General features: G+C 31.2%; 1 protein-coding gene across 4 annotated transcripts in view; it reads right to left on the bottom strand.

Annotated features, from left to right (window-relative positions):
* Positions 1-1,862: 1,862 nt before the first annotated feature.
* LOC139522877 (thymocyte selection-associated high mobility group box protein TOX-like) overlaps positions 1,863-18,448 on the bottom strand; it is a 64,899-nt gene continuing 48,313 nt past the window's right edge. For 3 of the 4 annotated variants that reach the window (XM_071316498.1, XM_071316496.1, XM_071316497.1), the window contains 5 exons: positions 18,223-18,358; positions 12,586-12,666; positions 7,564-8,013; positions 5,758-5,888; positions 1,863-5,202 (listed from right to left, as the gene is read on the bottom strand). In XM_071316498.1, the coding sequence (XP_071172599.1) occupies positions 5,139-5,202; positions 5,758-5,888; positions 7,564-8,013; positions 12,586-12,666; positions 18,223-18,358 (862 nt within the window). In that variant the 3' untranslated portion in view covers positions 1,863-5,138. The remainder of the gene's footprint in view (positions 5,203-5,757; positions 5,889-7,563; positions 8,014-12,585; positions 12,667-18,222; positions 18,359-18,448) is intronic. The other variant, XR_011664507.1, reaches the window with a different exon arrangement.

Here is an 18,448-nt window from a genome sequence, read left to right as displayed (position 1 = left end):
GTGATATAGAAGTTAAACTTCTTATACCATTCAGCCACCGAAACGCCAAACAATGGTTAAGATAACTGTTGAACTGAAGAGTTGATAGAAGTAGAGAAACAACCGTTTTTATTTGACGTCAATAAGACTTTATTATGGTAAACGCTGGTCATCTGAGAAGGAAACTCGCATGGCAGGCTTTGTTGATTGGACAAATATATCAAAAATTCAATTAAATATCTATACGGACTAAGACTGCTATAATATAGTGGTATAGTAGTCTGAGACATGGATATCCATAAAAACGTATAGTTTAGTCTGTTTGTCCACGAGAGTACCACCTGCCTAGTAGTCAAAATGAATATCATTGATAAGTTCATTTTCTGTAAATTAACTTTAATAAAATGTTGAATTATTCTACATTTATTGTAACTATCCTCAGTCGTATTTGGCACATTTCCGACTTTCTGGGTTTTGAAGCACTACAACTTCATATTGTGTTTGACCTTCTAATCTTAACGCCGCTGATGAGTATAATGTATGGTAAATGCGTGTCTGGTATACAAAGAATTTATGACTGGTATCTAGATGAGTTTATACCATTACCATTGTAATGTGTGATCGTTTACATAAGGTTCAAAAGAACCAAGATATTTCTCTTTATAGCCATCTAATGGATGAAAGAAAAGAACGGCTCTTACAATTTTCGGCCTTTTTTTTTATTTTATCCATGCTGGGAATGGTATACTAATATATTATGTCCCATATTCCTATGAAATTTGTTAAATTAATAGGCCGGGTCAGGAAAAGAATCAATTTTAAAAGAACAAGGTTGGAAGGTAAACATTCCATTTGAACCAACCAGTTAACAGACAAATGTCAAATACACAGGTTCAAATTAAAGTCTTGCAGGCAGGTTATCTGCAACACTCTAAAACATTTACTTTCTAGTCTGGCACTATTGTCGGCCACCAGGGTATTTTCAACCAGACATAGATGGTCTAAGCTGTATTTTGCATCTTTTTATTTCTTTTGGTTTTAAATGCTATTGAACTTCACATTTGTTTTGATACAAGTGTCACTGACAAGTTTACGAAGACAAAATGTGAGTATTGTTTACCAACTTATCAGCCTGGTATCTCTAGGGGAGTTTTTACAACAAAGTCAATTCATGGGGAACCATTTTTATTTGATGCCATATATATTCTGAATACTGCTATAGAAGTTTTCCAATTTTGTTAGCTGTTATTTTCCAAGCTACTCAAATCAGCAGATTGATTTCGATAACATAATTATGTGGGAATAATATTGTTTTCAAAAGTCATCAATTTTTATTAAAAGTTCATGTCAAAAGATTCAAAAGACAAATGATTTCTGTTTTATTAACTCTCCTAAGATTAGGTGTAATCTGCAACCTTTACTGTTTTTTAAAATGGTACAAAAATGTATATCTAGATCTAGACAAAGTGCTAATTTTTCAAATCCATAAGTTCACCAGAAAGAAACACAAAACTTGCATTTATAGAATATTTAATGATGATTTTATATGTAAATGAATAAAGATGAAAATCTGCAAATGGTTTACATGTTTTCAACAAAATAACTGCATGATACACATTATGCAAAATTTTCAGAAATCAGCCTTTTTTTTTATTTGGTAGTCAGTTCATGATGGAAGTGTTTAACAACCTTGACTGGCTTTAAATTTACGGCATTTGCATGGAAGTCAGAAAAATTCACCCCCTCTTTTATTTTCCATGAAATGAACAGCATAACTTCATGAACAAAACATATAACAGCTGACTGAAAGCTTAATATTAAACCATCTGAAGTGATAGAAAAAAGTCCCCTTTATTAAAATGGTGGAAAAGCAAAAGCAACAATAATTTGTATAAGTCATTTAATCAATATCTTTTCAATTTAAATGTAATACATACAACTATGATCAAATGGACTACATTATTTTTATTGTTACATGCAAAAATTGGTTCGATTAGGACAATATTTTTCATTTACTTTCATGATTAAAAAACCAAAGTAAACTATCTATGAAATAGAAATTTATTATGACTCAAGCAAATAATAAATTATTAGTATTAGGGCTATCTGACATCAATCTAGGAATGTATAATGCACAAACTGAAAGAATAAATATCCAATTTGACGGACATTTCCTACTTATTTTACGTGCTGATTCATTCTTGATTTATAAGTACTTCCTATTGGAATGAATGATTATTTAATATACTGGTGAACTGAAGGTTCTATACCTGATCATTTGGTGGAGACCCTTATTCATATGAAAAGAGGAAGGGTTTTGAGTACTAGAAATACAACCTTAATCCTACAAAATCTAAATCGATTTTGTCCTTTACAAATATGATGCCGACCTGTAGTACCTAGAAATTAATCAAAAACTGGTAAAGACAGAAGACAATTTACATGTTCACATTGTGACAGCGCCTCCACAATACATCTCAGATCTAATTTTATTCATTTGGTAAATCTTATATACAGTCATTATAGCATGTTAAGAGAAACAGTTGTATTCATGAATTAAATAAATACTGATTATTGTCTTAGAAATAGATTGGAAATTAATTGAAATTTATAAATTATTAAGACAAGATGATGGCATTTTCTTCAAACTGGAAAATCAATTAGAATTTTTATCTAGTTTTTTTTATTTTATAGAAATCAGAATCAACTATTATATCTTTAACATAACATTAATACTTAAAAAAACATGTTTGAAACTTTGTAAACAACACAAGAAAGATCAAAACAGAAAACCTACAAAGATGTTAAGTGTAATACTAAGCATTGGGTTAATTCAAAGAAACCATGTACAAAATTTTGCAAATCCTTCTTCAGTATATATTTAAATAAAATTGAATTCTTTTATTTGCAAATGCTTTGGCTTGGAGCTTCTATTCCAAATTAAACCTTGCTTCCAAATAGGTGTATCCTTTTCCCAGAGTTTTTTTTTTAACCCGATGGATTTAATAAATGAGACAACAAATCAGAAGAGAAAAACAATTTTTTTCTAATTTCTGAATATTTGTGCTTCCATATGACAAATAAGTGAACTATAACAACATTACTGCTATCTTACAACAATGTTTTACCAAGAGATATATTAATGACAAACAAACTTGTTCGACATATGACTAGCAAAATATTTTTATTTTATTTTGCTCTTTGAGGTTGTATTAAAAACCTAAATCTTAATATGAAGGGAAAAATAAAATAAAAATTATCTTTTATATCAATTGCACAATTATTAAACATTATTATATACTGCAGCTGTGCTATTTGAGCAGTCAAATTGCATTGACTGTATATTCATATGTGATATACCGTCACTGACAGTATATCACCTTGTTTATGACGTTGACAATGTGTTTCCGTAGAGTTTTATTTATGACGTCAATAAAACATACAGGTTCGCGGCAATTTTACATTGTCCGCTCACAATTAAAGAATGAAGGTTTTTACCTTAAAATACTTCATTTTGAACAGTTATAATAGTTGCAGTATATAAAGAATAACCATACATTGTCTCGAAATATCAATCTGTTATTTGTACTCGGCTCGAAACAGATAGAAATGCTCGGCACAGCCTCGCTTTCTACCTGTTTCTAAGCCTTGTACAAATATCATTGATATTTCGAGACAATGTATGGTTATTCTATATTTATCTCATCTCTATCACAAGGAGGAATTATTGGAATGTTATTTCAATTGAAAGTAAACCAAGGGAAGTAACTCAGAAATTTTGTTTTTCTGAACTTGTAAATTCTTATTGTAAATATTCAAACAGATCATTGGAACATTCCATATCTAATAATATGTTTCTCTTCAATAATTCTTATTGTTTTTAATTGCACAAAAATAGATTCACATGAAAAGCCTACTTGACTGAGCTTTGTCTATATCTGATGGTAAAACATTGACCAAGCAATACTAAACATATATGTAATACTGTCAAAGCTTCATTTCAAGCAAAATTAACATCATAAATAACATTATATCTACATAAACTCATCAATATTTGTACAATGGCGTTGCTTTATATTACAATTGTTCATAAATACGCAAAAATATCAACCAAAAACATTAATCCCTTACAGATCATTAGACAAATCATTTGTAAAAACAACAAATTATCTCCCTTTTGTTCCATGAATATAAATTATCTCCTCTTTACATCATGGATAACCTATAAATATACAATAGTCATCCAGAAACATTACTTATTTTTTTACATTAGAAAAAAGTTGGTAGTCTTTTAAGGAAGATATGTGTCACCTATTGCCTTTAGATAATGTATGCAGATGTTTTTAAGCCAATATTGTGTTATAGGACATCCCCCAAATCAATAATATCAAAAAGTAAAAAACCAGGTACACAACTTCATGCTCTGTAGAAGAATTTGTTCTGTTTGACTGAGATAAGCAGAAATGGGCTAGTCGATGGTTATATATGAAAAACACTAAAACTAAATAAATTAAGATCTAAATAATGGGTATCAAACTTCATGTTCAGTAGTTTCCAAAATATTCATTACACCGAGTTATGAATTAATATAAATAGTGACAAGACATGATGATGACAAGAACAAGGGCACTGTATGGAGACAGATAAGCACCACTTTGTGTTGCTGGCGACTGATTTAGGACATATCAAAAAGCTGTAGTTGACCAGACATATTAATTATTTTTACATATGTAAATATAAAAAGGTCATTTTCATAGAAATATTGTACTTTAATGTTTTGAAATAATGAGCATAAACCTTTTTGCTAGAACTAAATTGAGAAGAAAAGCTGAAAGCACTACAGGAAGCAGAAATCAAAATATATGTAGTAAAGCTTACTAGTTGTAGACTTTCAGAAACATTGTACATATACATTAATTACATCTTATTAAACATCTTTTACAACTGACAGTTTTTTGTTTAAGAATATATTGACACATGATTTACTGCACAAAAATGTTAATGATAATAGATGATTCAAGCATTACACAGAAGCAACCTTTGAATTGCCTCTTTTATGACATTATCATCTGTTTTTAAAGAAACTTTGATATATTCACAGTTCACATGATTGTACAAAAAATATTTATTAAATCCTAAATGTTCTTTTCTGTTGACATTCACTTGACCTTGGAATCAAAATTCATTCCCTGTCTGTTGGACACCCAAGCAGTGAATACATCTCTGAAACAAAAAGAAAAAGTTATAACAAATCATTATAATATCAAAATTGTGTGTTTTCTGTGAAGTTGTTTACAGTAAAAAACACAACTAAATATTCAGGAATTTGTTGGTTCTTAGAATTATTAAAATAACTAGTGACATCACAGCTACACAGTTCACATTTTTCATGAAGCTTACAAAATATCAGAAAATTAGTTGCTATGTTCTTATGTATTACAGTGAATGACACTGTTTACATGCTTTTACATATCAGTACAAATAACTTTTCCTTAAAATACTGTTAACATTTACATACCTATTTTCAGGAATTTGATATTGTTGATAAATTTGCATGTATTTAATTTTGCAGAAATTTAGAAAATAACCACACTGTGAAAAAAATACATATGCAGTAATAATTAAATACTTTTAGGTAGCATTCCTATTTGTATATTGTTTAGACCAGAAACCATATCCGCGATCAGCAGATGAAAAATGCATGTTTTTATTGATATCAGTAGAAATTTCAACTTGATCTGAACAATTACTGATATATCCTATATATTATCTACTAACCTGCAATGGCTTACAACACAATCTGTTGAGCAATATTCGTTGTCCCACCCAGGGTTCTCTATACTTCTATTAATACAACCATTTCGTACACACATGGACGCCATTATATTTGTTTCCAAACTAGCTTCTTCCTGTTTATATAAAATATAAATCACAGATTTTTGGAACATTCAAATAATCAACAATCTGAAGACCTCTTTTTAGGGGCCTCCAAATTTCATCGACTTAAGTGAAGGTCATATACATATTTCTATTACTGTAAGTGCTTGAGTTGTTCAGTTGCTGTCTCACAAACAGCCCTATCTCCATTTACATGTATTCACTTTTTTCACATTATTTTTTATGAAATACACCATAAAATTGAGAATGGAAATGGGGAATGTGCCAAAGAGACAACAACCGGACCATAGAAAAAAACAACAGCAGAAGGTCACCAACAGGTCTTCAATGTAGCGAGAAATTCCCGCACCCAGAGGCGTCCTTCAGCTGGCCCCTAAACAAATATATACTAGTTCAGTGATAATGAACGCCATACTAATTTCCAAATTGTACACAAGAAACTAAAATTAAAATAATACAAGACTAACAAAGGCCAGAGGCTCCTGACTTGGGACAGGCGCAAAAATGCGGCGGGGTTAAACATGTTTGTGAGATCTCAACCCTCCCCCTATACCTCTAGCCAACGTAGAAAAGTAAACGCATAACAATACCCACATTAAAATTCAGTTCAAGAGAAGTCTGAGTCTGATGTCAGAAGATGTAACCAAAGAAAATAAACAAAATGACAATAATACATAAATAACAACAGACTATTAGCAGTTAACTGACATGCCAGCTCCAGACTTCAATTAAACTGACTGAAAGATTATGATTTCATGATTTAGTATACGGATGCATGTATTTTTATATCTGGCCAAATAAATTAATGTGTGTTTTCCTATTACATCTTTGAAAATAAATGAGGAATGTGTCCATGGGACACAGATGATGCCCCCACTGGTATATAACATTTAAAGGGAATTTTAAAGTGATGCTACCCAAATTTGTATTTGATCTCAGTTTTGTGGTAATAAGCATTGTGTATAAGTCTCATAGTCATAACATTAAGTTGAGGCAAACTTAAATTGGAGAAAGGAAATGAAAAATTCTGGAATTTCCATTTCCATTTGTAAAGGGGCATAACTCTAGAACTGTAAAAATGATGCCACCAAAACTCAAACTTGATCTGTGTTTTGTGGGCATGAGCAGTGTAAAAGTTTCATAACATTTGGTTGCATTGAGGCAAACAAAAGTTAGAGAATGAAAATGAAAAAAATCAGCATTTTTTCCATTTGTAAAGGCGTATAACTCTACAAGGGTAAAATTGACACCACCAAATTTCACACATGATCTGAATTTTGTGGTAATATGCATTGTGTATAAGTTTCATAATATTTGGTAGAGGCAAACTAAAGTTAGAGAAAGGAAATGAAGAATTCTTCCTTTTGTAAAGGGGCATAACACCAGAATAGTGGTTAGATTTACTATGTCTTACTAATACTGATATAGCTGACCTGCCTGTGAAAGTTCTGTAAACAAGTGATATGAGCTGAATTTGTCTGGACAGTGCAATTGTTTCTTAGTCAATGTCATTTTTAAAGTTTCCCTGGTTCTTACCATGAGTGTTCCCAGCATAGGAGACCTTGGATGTATATTTGGAGCCAGTTTAGGCAGAGAGCTTACTGGTACTTATTATGAGTGTTTCCAGCACAGGAGACCTTGGCTGTATGTTAGGAGCCAGTTTTGGCAGAGTTGACTGGTACTTACCATGAGTGTTCCCAGTACAGGAGATCTTGGCTGTATGTTAGGAGCCAGTTTAGGAAGAGCTGATTGGTACATAATACTATTCTGTCCTCCCATGTTATTCATGTTCATCATGCCCATTCCATCCATCGGAACTGATGACATATTTAGTTGTTGCTGTTGTGATGCCATGTTGTTATGCTGAGGTGGTGACATGTTCACATGTTGTGGTGACATATTCATGTGTTGAGGTGACATATTCATATTCTGTGTTGAAATGTTCATGTGATTCGGTGACATATTAACACATGGTGGTGACATACTGTTACTATGATTTGATGAATGAGATGGTGACACACCCATATGTTGTGGTGACATATTATGTTGTGGTGACAGATTCTTCGGTGACATATGATGCATTGGAGACATGTTTCTTAAGTTTCTCTTGTCTGGCATCAAATCTTCTAATGCATTCTGAAAGAGATATCATAGGACTTAAAAAAAGGTATGTACACATCCTATCACCTTAAATTCTAGTTAGTGAAAATTGAAATGTAAAAAGACTAACCAAAGATACCAGTGTTTCTATTTAAGGACGGATTATTAACAATATATTTTAAATCATGACTTCCTACTATATCCTCATCATGATCCTGGACATGCTTTTTGAGGCCTGGTGATCTAAAAAAAAACCTTATGACTACTGAGGTGCCATAAATAAATTATTTTGAAAGGACTACAATTTAGCCTTTGAATGGTTTGCTGCACTTATTATATACAACATGTACAGGGGTTAATATAACATTCAAGTTACCTCATTAGTGATACATGTAAATATCTGGGCAGCCAGTGAAATACAAGAGGATATTATGAGAGTTTTCCTGAAACTGGATCCACTCAAACAAATATTGTTATTTTAAAATTTCTAATTCAAACAGCCATTTCAACAAAAATAACAAAATTATAAAATCGCAAACAAAAAGTCATTTCATAACTAAAATTGTATATTTGCATATGAATATTGATTTCACCAAATACATCTGTTCCCTTTACTGATTGGTTATCAAATCATCTGCTGTGTCATTCTCTATTACAGGGAAAAGACTTTTTACTGGGCCATAGATTCCTACACAGTATCAGTAATTAAGTGCAGCTATTTTTTTTTTTTTTTCTAAAACCTGATTTGCAATCTGACTGTTATCAATAAATTAGATCTACACTTGATCATATTCAGTATTTACTGACAGTAATACGCCATTTAAAAACATCTCGTCAAGTTTATAACTCTGTCAAATAAAAAAGATTTTTTGTGAATCAAATTAAGTCATACTTTTGCCTTAAAAATTCACTTTGGTTGAAAAATAAAATCTTTCAGTTTTTTTCATAAAGAAATTCTTTTTTTGTTTTTAAATTTTATAATTGAGGATGCACTCTCTCTTTCATAAAATTCTTACAAAAATCACTAATGCAGAATGCAAAAGTCAGAATAACTTCCTACAATTTTAATCCCGAGAATTTGGAGTCCCACATGGAACCATTTTCACTTTGTTATACTATTTCATACCATGGCTGAACACAGTACAAAAGACAACAAAATTTATAGAATACTGACAAATTCATACTGTACAATCAATATGATAGTTTTCACACCCATAGCTAGGGGGAGTTCTGGAGACTTCTCAAATTTCTCTATGAAAAAAATGAATACAATGTACTATAAAAGAGTTATGATCCTACGTAAACCTCTTCAGACACATCCTAAGACGCTGGCCTGGATCGAGTCACCACCCAATCATACATGGACAAATTCAGTTATCTTTTTGGTTTATATATCAGATTTTAATTATTATCTGCCAAAAATATTATTATGTAAAATAACTAAAAAGTGGGCTAGGATTACTTTTGAAAGAAAATTTCCTTGAGCAATCGTAAATATACATGATATTAAATAATGGTGCTTTAGATTTGTAGTGTTGTTAGAAAAACGTGGTATATGAAAATGTCCATCAGGTGTCAGGGTGTGGACTCCTATGTTGTGTTGGATGTAAGGAATAATAGGAAATATAATAGAAAGAGACAAATTTATTGTAAAATACTGATGTTAATGGTCTGTCAATATTCTTATTGTCAGTGTACTCAATTTCAGGTGAACTCTTTTCAGTTTCTCTGTACTTATAAATACATTTATTTAATAATAAAACTTTAAAGTCCAATTTTAGAATAATAATTACATTTGATTTGCATTATTTATAACAGAATATATCATTCAAAAAATTAAAATCCAATTTTGCTTAAGTGAAAAGGCAATTAAAGTAAGACCTTGTTTTAAAGGACTTTAAAGATGAAAAGAAATTAAAATGACAAACTTAAAAACTTTATTTGGAAACAAAAGTGATCGAAACGTGCACCTGTCGATTTCAAACACCAGCAGATGGTAAATAGACCCAAACTGAATGATTTTTCTCTATTTATATTTAAATTTACCTTTATTTCTTGTGCGCCAATCATAAAAGAAATTTTGATCAATTTCTTTGTGGTATTACATAATTTGCATATAGTTTTTGTTGATAACTGCATCAAATTGAAGTGGATGTTTGAATAGTAATGAGATCATTTTGAAATTCTAGAGACTAGCAGCAGTTTCCTTTTCTTTTTACAAACAAAAAAACTGCATCTAACTCAACAAATGCATTGTGCATAACAAACGCACTGAAAAAATCATTTAAAATTATCGCTAAAGATGACAACATGAATGTCAGATGGTTGATGCAAGCTGCAGTTTTTTTAATCTCATTTTTCGTGGTCAAATTTTCAGACAGTTTTAGTATCTGAAATGATTGTTATAATTCCAGTTCTGAGAGCACCTGTTTATGTTGTACAGGTTCATGAAAATATAAATAACCTTGAGTAATTCGTGGAAAATATCTTGTTTAGATACATTTATTAGTTTCTCCAATATTCAATCTATATTTTATTTCCTTTCATCACAATGGCTTATAAGACTCCTTGTAATAATTGTCTTAATCCATGTAATTTGAGATAGGATTTCCTCTATAAAAATCGTTAACTGAAAATTAACCTTCACATTTCAAATCAGTTACTGCTGATTTACTTATTTTCATTGATTCAGGGAAAATTGTGTTTTCTGTGATTTTCAAAGTTTGACCAATTCAGCATATAAGCCTTCAGAAAAATTGTATTTGTTGCAGACTTGATTATGATAGAAGTGATTATCATTTACCCTCGAATTGGACCAAAATAAGTACCTTATAAATGGTAATGAAAATGACCAATTTTAGACTTATGAAAATAAAACATTTTTTTTTTCTTTTTAAACAATCTAAAATTTCCTCAACAATCAATATGTATCTTATTCAAATAATTCTATTAAAACTTTTTAATGATCAAATATACAATAGTTTGAGATGCCTCAGGCAAATGATTGATATTACGATTTAATGACCAGCGGTTCCTGGATCTGAATGGCCGACATCAAATAGAAACATTTTCCCTCATTAAGGAGATGAACATCCTTTGTTCGATATAACAATACACAACCCAACAAATTTAATTACAAATCATTAAGGTTTTTGTAATATGCAATCAATGGTGGCCTGTCCTTGGTTTTAAACGACCAATTACCAGAAACTAGTTGAATAAATACGATACTTTGCCATTGTTAATAATTGTTATCATGGAATGTATTACTTACAAAATAATCAAAGGGAGAAATTGACATAAAAAATCAAATTAATAATTTATGTTATACTATACTTGTAAAATTGTATCTAATAAAACGGGATTTTTTTATTTAGTCAGGGCATGGAATTATTATTCAACTAAAAATCGACTGATACTATTTTGCCATTTCAATAATTCCACATAAAAAAACATGTATATTAAATGCAATATAGAAGCTATGCTTTATGTATTCCTAATTCTGCTTAAAGTCTCTCAGTTAATTTACATTTATTCTAGATTCTGTTACTTTTATAATGTAAGACAGCTTGTCTGCTTAAATGTTTTAACACTAACAGGAAAGTTGTCTAATCTCATAGTCATCAGAGTGTTACTGTGTTTAATTGTCCCTAAATACAGATTTTCTACATTCAAGTGATTATTCCAGGTTTAAAATATAAATACATGAAATTTAAAAAATAAATAAATAATAATATCCTATTTTAAATCTTATCTTTAAAATTATTACAAATTACTTTATTATTGAAATATTCTCAGTCAATACTTGAAAACACATAAAATATTAACAATAGGTTATATAATACGAGGAACAGGATCAGATGTCGTAATTCAACACCTAAAAATCAAAGGACTGAACAGACATGTATGGAAGTCTGTAATTTCATTGTTAAAAGGGTGTAATTACAAGGAAATAAAGTCAAAACAGTCATAAAACTCACACCTGCCAAATATTAAAAGCATAAAAATGCTTGTTTTGACAATTTTATGTTTGTTTATTACAATTTTAATACTTTAAACATTCCATTATTAACAGTTTAGATTAAAAGTAACATCATATATCTATAAGAATTTGTATTTGAACAATAGATGGACATAGTTCATTGTCATTATTCCAGAAATCTATATCATCTGGTCAAAACAAATTGAGGAGCAGATGTTTAGTGTATTGATCTTAATCATCTACTATATATTTTCGTTCTCATTAATTGGGTAATTTCTCAAATTTTTTACATCTTTTTTTGGATGTAAGTCTGTCTAATTTTAAACAGTGAAACAACTGTATGTAATTTACTGTAAATTCACAAATCATTGCCTGCATTTGTTATGGAGATTTTTCAAGAAATGAACAACATTGTGAGTTTGATTATTGCGATTTTAGGAAAAGCTTTGTACAGATATACAAAACAGACATTAGAATGAGTTTTAATTTTTGCAATACTCAAGGAGTCGCATTATTCGCATTAATATAAAAACATCGCAATAATTTCTGATTTTACAGTAATGATTATTTACTTATTATGTAGGTCAAACTTTCCATAGTTTGGGATCATTATTTCATTAATTTACCTGTGAGACTAAACTAGCTCTATAGGCTGCCAACTGCTTCAGATAATCTTTCTTAGCGGTCTCTGTCTTCTTCTTGTACACCTTCAATAAAAACACAGAAATGAAAATGACAGCATGTGGCATAGGGTTTATTTTCAAACTTGAGACAATAAAATATACCAGAAATTAAGCTGATAGTTTTTTATTATTAATGACTGTAAACCAACTTATTTTCCCGGTTACTTTATTTGGCATTTAGCTCTTTCTAGTCCACTTTGCAGCAATCAATTTAGCAATTTTCTAATTAACTTGATGTAGTTAAATAAGCATATAAGGAAAGATCCAAGTTATACATATTCACAATGATCTAAATTCATGTTATTTTTCTTCTTGTGAAAGTCACGAAAATTAGCTGGTTTACTGTAGCAGCCCTAAAAAGATAACCTACACACTTTTGGCATCAACATTGTAAACTAGAATTATTTTTTCAAAAATATTTGTTTTTTTTTACATAAAGAAAATTAATAGAACTTATCAAAGTTAAATAAAAATAAATCTATATACAAAAGCTTAACTAAGGATATGGCATAAAATTAAAAGATACTTGTTTTCAATTGACAGCTTTATATGTATGTTTTCTTAGAAAAAACATCTGCCCTATTTACAAAACTATTACTACACTGCATATCATTAATCATAAAAAAACATCTGCATTGAAGAAAAAAACTAGAGGCTCTAAAGAGCCTGTGTTGCTCACCTTGGTCTATGTGAATATTAAAGGAAGCAGATGGATTCATGACAAAATTGTGTTTTGGTGATGGTGATGTGTTTGTACATCTTACTTTACTGAACATTCTTGCTGCTTAAAATTATCTCTATCTATAATGAACTTGGCCCATTAGTTTCAGTGGAAAATGTTAGTAAAAATTTACAAATTTTATGAAAATTGTTAAAAAATTGACTATAAAGAACAATAACTCCTAAGGGGGTCAATTGACCATTTCGGTCATGTTGACTTATTTGTAAATCTTACTTTGCTGAACATTATTGTTGTTTACAGTTTATCTCTATCAATAATAATATTCAAGATAATGACCAAAAACAGCAAAATTTCCTTAAACCTAACAATTCAGGGTCAGCAACCCAACAACGGGTTGTCCGATTCATCTAAAAATTTCAGAGCAGATAAATGTTGACCTGAAAAACAATTTTACCCCATGTCAGATTTGCTCTAAATGCTTTGGGTTTTGAGTTATAAGCCAAAAACTGCATTTTACCCCATGTTCTATTTTTAGCCATGGCGGCCATCTTGGTTGGATGGCCGAGTCACTGGACACATTTTTCAAACTACTAACCCAAAAGATGATTGTGGCCAAGTTTGGATTAATTTGGCCAAGTAGTTTCAGAGGAGAAGATTTTTGTAAAAGATTACTAAGATTTATGAAAAATGGTTAAAAATTGACTATAAAGGACAATAACTCCTAAAGGGGTCAACTGACCATTTCAGTCGTGTTGACTTATTTGTAAATCTTACTTTGCTGAACATTATTGCTGTTTACTGTTTATCTCTATCTATAATAATATTCAAGATAATAACCAAAAACAGCAAAATTTCCTTAAAATTACTAATTCAGGGGCAGCAACCCAACAACGGGTTATCCGATTTATCTGAAAATTTCAGGGCAGATAGATCTTCACCTGTTCAACAATTCTACCCCATGTCAGATTTGCTCTAAATGCTTTGGTTTTTGAGTTATAAGCCAAAAACTGCATTTTACCCCTATGTTCTATTTTTAGCCATGGCGGCCATCTTGGATGGTTGGCCAGGTCACCGGACACATTTTTTAAACTAGATACCCCAATGATGATTGTGGCCAAATTTGGTTTAATTTGGCCCCGTAGTTTCAGAGGAGAAGATTTTTGTAAAAGTTAACGATGACGACGGACGACGGACGACGACGGACGACGACGGACGCCGGACGCCAAGTGATGAGAAAAGCTCACTTGGCCTTTTAGGCCAGGTGAGCTAAAAAGGAAGTTGATTTTGTTGAAAACAGATGTTAACAACAATTGCAGTTTTCGAAATTGCACCATTTCTGTATAAAATTCAATAACTGAAATGTTAAGTTGAATTTTATTGCCCGTATTCTGAACAAATCTCCTGATAGTACCTTTGCAGTATAGAGTTATGTTACAACCCTAATTTAGCATTCTTGTAGTATGGTCTCCAAATTGTCAACACTCAATTAGCACCAAATTGTTAACTTAGTTTATGAAGATAATTGTGATGGAATATCACAAAGATTAATTGAATACTGTCTAATACCACCTTTCTTGGCAGTCAGTTTAAATTGATTTAATCAGAGTGCCTGGTAAGAAAACTTAGACGAGTAGGATTCCTACTCACTATTTAAGTGTTGACATGCTAGTGATAAAAGTAGACTACTATTTAGACCACTCAGCCACTGAGGGCCCTGGAACAAAACAGTGTCAAAACTGGATAACATAGTCAAATTAAAGGGGGCTAAACATTTCTGACAACAGGTTTCAATAGTAGAAGAATAATGTTAAAAGCATACAAATATAGTACATGTACATGCCAAAAACACATGCTAAAAGCAATTTGTTTGAATTAAAAAGATGCTGGGACATTTATTTCTAAAAGAAAACAGACAGCAAAGTTAAAGCTGACTAAGTCATTTCATAGCCAACATTGTGTGTTGTCTGATTGGGGACAATATAAGGAGAAAAAAACATTTTATAAGAGTAAAAAATACTCAAACAATAAATCCTCCAGAGCCCTTATGTGTCTTACAGAAAATTTCTAAAATTACATAATATTCCACTGTTTTCCGATGGCAGTCTACATATCTCATCTTCCTGTCCACTAAATCTTCCTATAACACCTACTGTGTTTTAGTCAATTTGTTTTTTATCCAGAATATGTATGAGATATTTGCCACTTGATGTTTTAAGAAGGGAACAAACCATTAATCAACCAGACCAGGAAGTGAATTCTGTTTGTCTTCTAATAAAGCTATTGTCTAGTTATTGTCTTTATAGCCTCGAGGCAATTGGTCTATGTAGTTCATGTGATCACTAGCCTGACAACACTCAGGTTGGGAGTGTGAACCCTGCTTGTAGCATGGTGTATTGGACTCTGATCTTTACTGACTATGTTTGACAGTCTTTCTGCTTAAACTCATGGTTCTCTCTTAGCACTCTTGCCTCCCCCAGCAAAAGCTAGTAACCCTGATATAGCAAAGAGAGCTAAAGGTGGAGTTAAACGCCAACAATCAATCAATAATTTACTTGTATTTCTGTGTTTTAACAGAAGTACCGGTGTATGGTTTCCTCAATTGAGGGCAAGAAAAAATCTGAATGATACACCTTAAACTCCTTAGTATGCAAAGATGAGTAAAAGAAACATACGGGCACACATCCATTAATTAGATAACAACAAATATTATATTTGCAAATCACGGCACCCAGGAAGGGTGGAGTTAAAGTTCAAACACAATGAAATAATTTAGAAAGCAACCCAATGACAAATAGAAATTCATCAAAACCCTTAAAGGAGATCTAGAAGTTTGTAAGAAAAAGACCTGTAATTATAGTTTGATCCACTTATTTTTGTACAAATATAAAAACCCTTCAAAATATGAATGTAAAAGACCAGAAAAAGTCACTGTTTAATTAGGTAATGAAGGATTTTAAATTACATAAAAATGTGAGACCATCCCTGATCTGTATGAGGTAGGTAGTTCCTTATTGCTCATCACATTATTGTTTTAACCCATCCTCAAACAAGAATGTGTCCTCAGTACACGAATGCCCCACTCGCACTATCATTTTCTATGTTCAGTGGACCGTGAAATTCGGGTAAAATCTCTAATTTGGCATTAAAATTAAAAGATCATATCATAGGGAACATGTGTACCAAGTTTGAAGTCAATTGGACTTCAACTTCATCAAAAACTACCTTGACCAAAAACTTTAACCTGAAGCAGGACAGACGGACGACCAGACGGACGAACGGACGCACAGACCAGAAAACATAGTGCCCCTCTACTATCGTAGGTGGGGCATAAAAATCTATTTTTTATTATACTCAGAAAAATAGATATTAATGTGAGGTCTGGACAAATTCTGTGATCTCTTGACCATGTTGACCACTGTCCATTTTTATTGATCCTCTTATAACTAGTATTTGTCAGTGAGTGACAGATGATTTTATCGAAGTGACAAATTCGTCACGACTACCTGATTCACAGCAATCCAACGTAGGCTATTTCCCCCAGATTCAACATATTTCATGTTTTTGAGATGTTCCCTTTTTTCATTAACAGCTAATGTAACGTATTGATGTAAATCATGATTAAATTTCATTATTCCCAAATGAAAAGAGAAAAAAATTGTAATTTATTACACATTTCATTGATTAAGTATTTGATTAATTGTTAATTTTTCACTTCTGATGCAAATCAATAATGCCATTTCAACTGCCAAATTACATAGTAACAGAATATTATAAAATATATCATACACTGAGGCACTGTAAATTATCTCCCTTGAGAAATTAAACAATAGACGAAGAAATAAAAATTCCACTTCTGACAATGCTGTAATCTTTGGTAATATTAAAAATCATTTCAGCAAATAAAATTCCAATTGGTGACAAATGAGTGTCACTGGCCTCGAAAAATCTTTCAGGAATTAATCAAAATCGTTAATGACGTGTCAAAACAATTCCATCTTCCATGAACAATTTTACAATGTCAACAGAAAAAATAATGGATTAAATACATGCCATATTGTGTTTTTCTCATTTTTTATTCATTACCAGAGAGGCAAATTATTTTTCTGATTTTCTACAGTAGCGCTACTATTCATTAATTATTTATAGTATGAAATAAAATTCATGTGTACAATTACAGCTAATATCATATTTACTTTATCATTTGAATAAATAGCAGATTTAATTTGAAGTCCCTGGTACGAGGGATTATTTTTAATATAGATGCACAGTTGGAAGTTTTTTGGCCCAACAATAAAATGAATATAGGGTTTCATTGGGTTTAGCACTTAAAACATAACATGTTTAAATGTAGGGGCAATAACTCCTACAAGAATACAATACACAAATTTGGTTGTGTTTTCTTCATTATTTATTATGTATACCGACTTTCTCCATCTATTATAGTTTTCAAAAAACAAAACCTCAAAATGCCAATAAATGACCAGTACCTCCTCCCCCCCCAACCCCACCCACCTACATGTATATATCATCCCTTTGACATAGATTTTGCATGGTTGCAATCTTGGTTAATTGGCAAAAACAAACAACTAAACCTACTCTTAAGATCATTCAATCCAAACTTTGTTGAAATTGCTATGTTAGTTTTAAAGATTTGATAGTGGGGATGATAACAGATGTAAGTAATGGCAATAGCTCACCTGGCCCACACACCAGGTGAGCTAAAAGATCTGAAACCTTTGACCTTTGTTACTCTTATCTACAAATAGGTTTTTGTAACATTCCCATTTTCAACATCAAACTTTTTTAAACTGTATTTATGTATAAATATTTCAGTACAGATATCAAATTAATTCTTCCTTGAAACAGTATTGAAAAGTCAAGTTCACTAGTGTACCTACATTTTTATGTTCTGGATCAAGTCCATCCCACATCTGGGCAACAATCTTGGATACCTCTCCAAAGCTAGCATTAGGGTTCTGTCCCTTGATGGCAGCTTGAGTGTCTCGGAAAAACAATGCATAGGCTGATACAGGCCTGAAATAGGGTAGTAACAATAAATACCTTTGACATATTTAAAATCTTGTTATATAAATAATGATTAAGTATAATTGTTTATTCTTTAAC

Source organism: Mytilus edulis, chromosome 5 (assembly GCF_963676685.1).
Source record: "Mytilus edulis chromosome 5, xbMytEdul2.2, whole genome shotgun sequence".
Taxonomy (NCBI): domain Eukaryota; kingdom Metazoa; phylum Mollusca; class Bivalvia; order Mytilida; family Mytilidae; genus Mytilus; species Mytilus edulis.
Note: the sequence above shows the minus strand (reverse complement) of the source record. Positions and strands in the feature narration are given on the sequence as shown.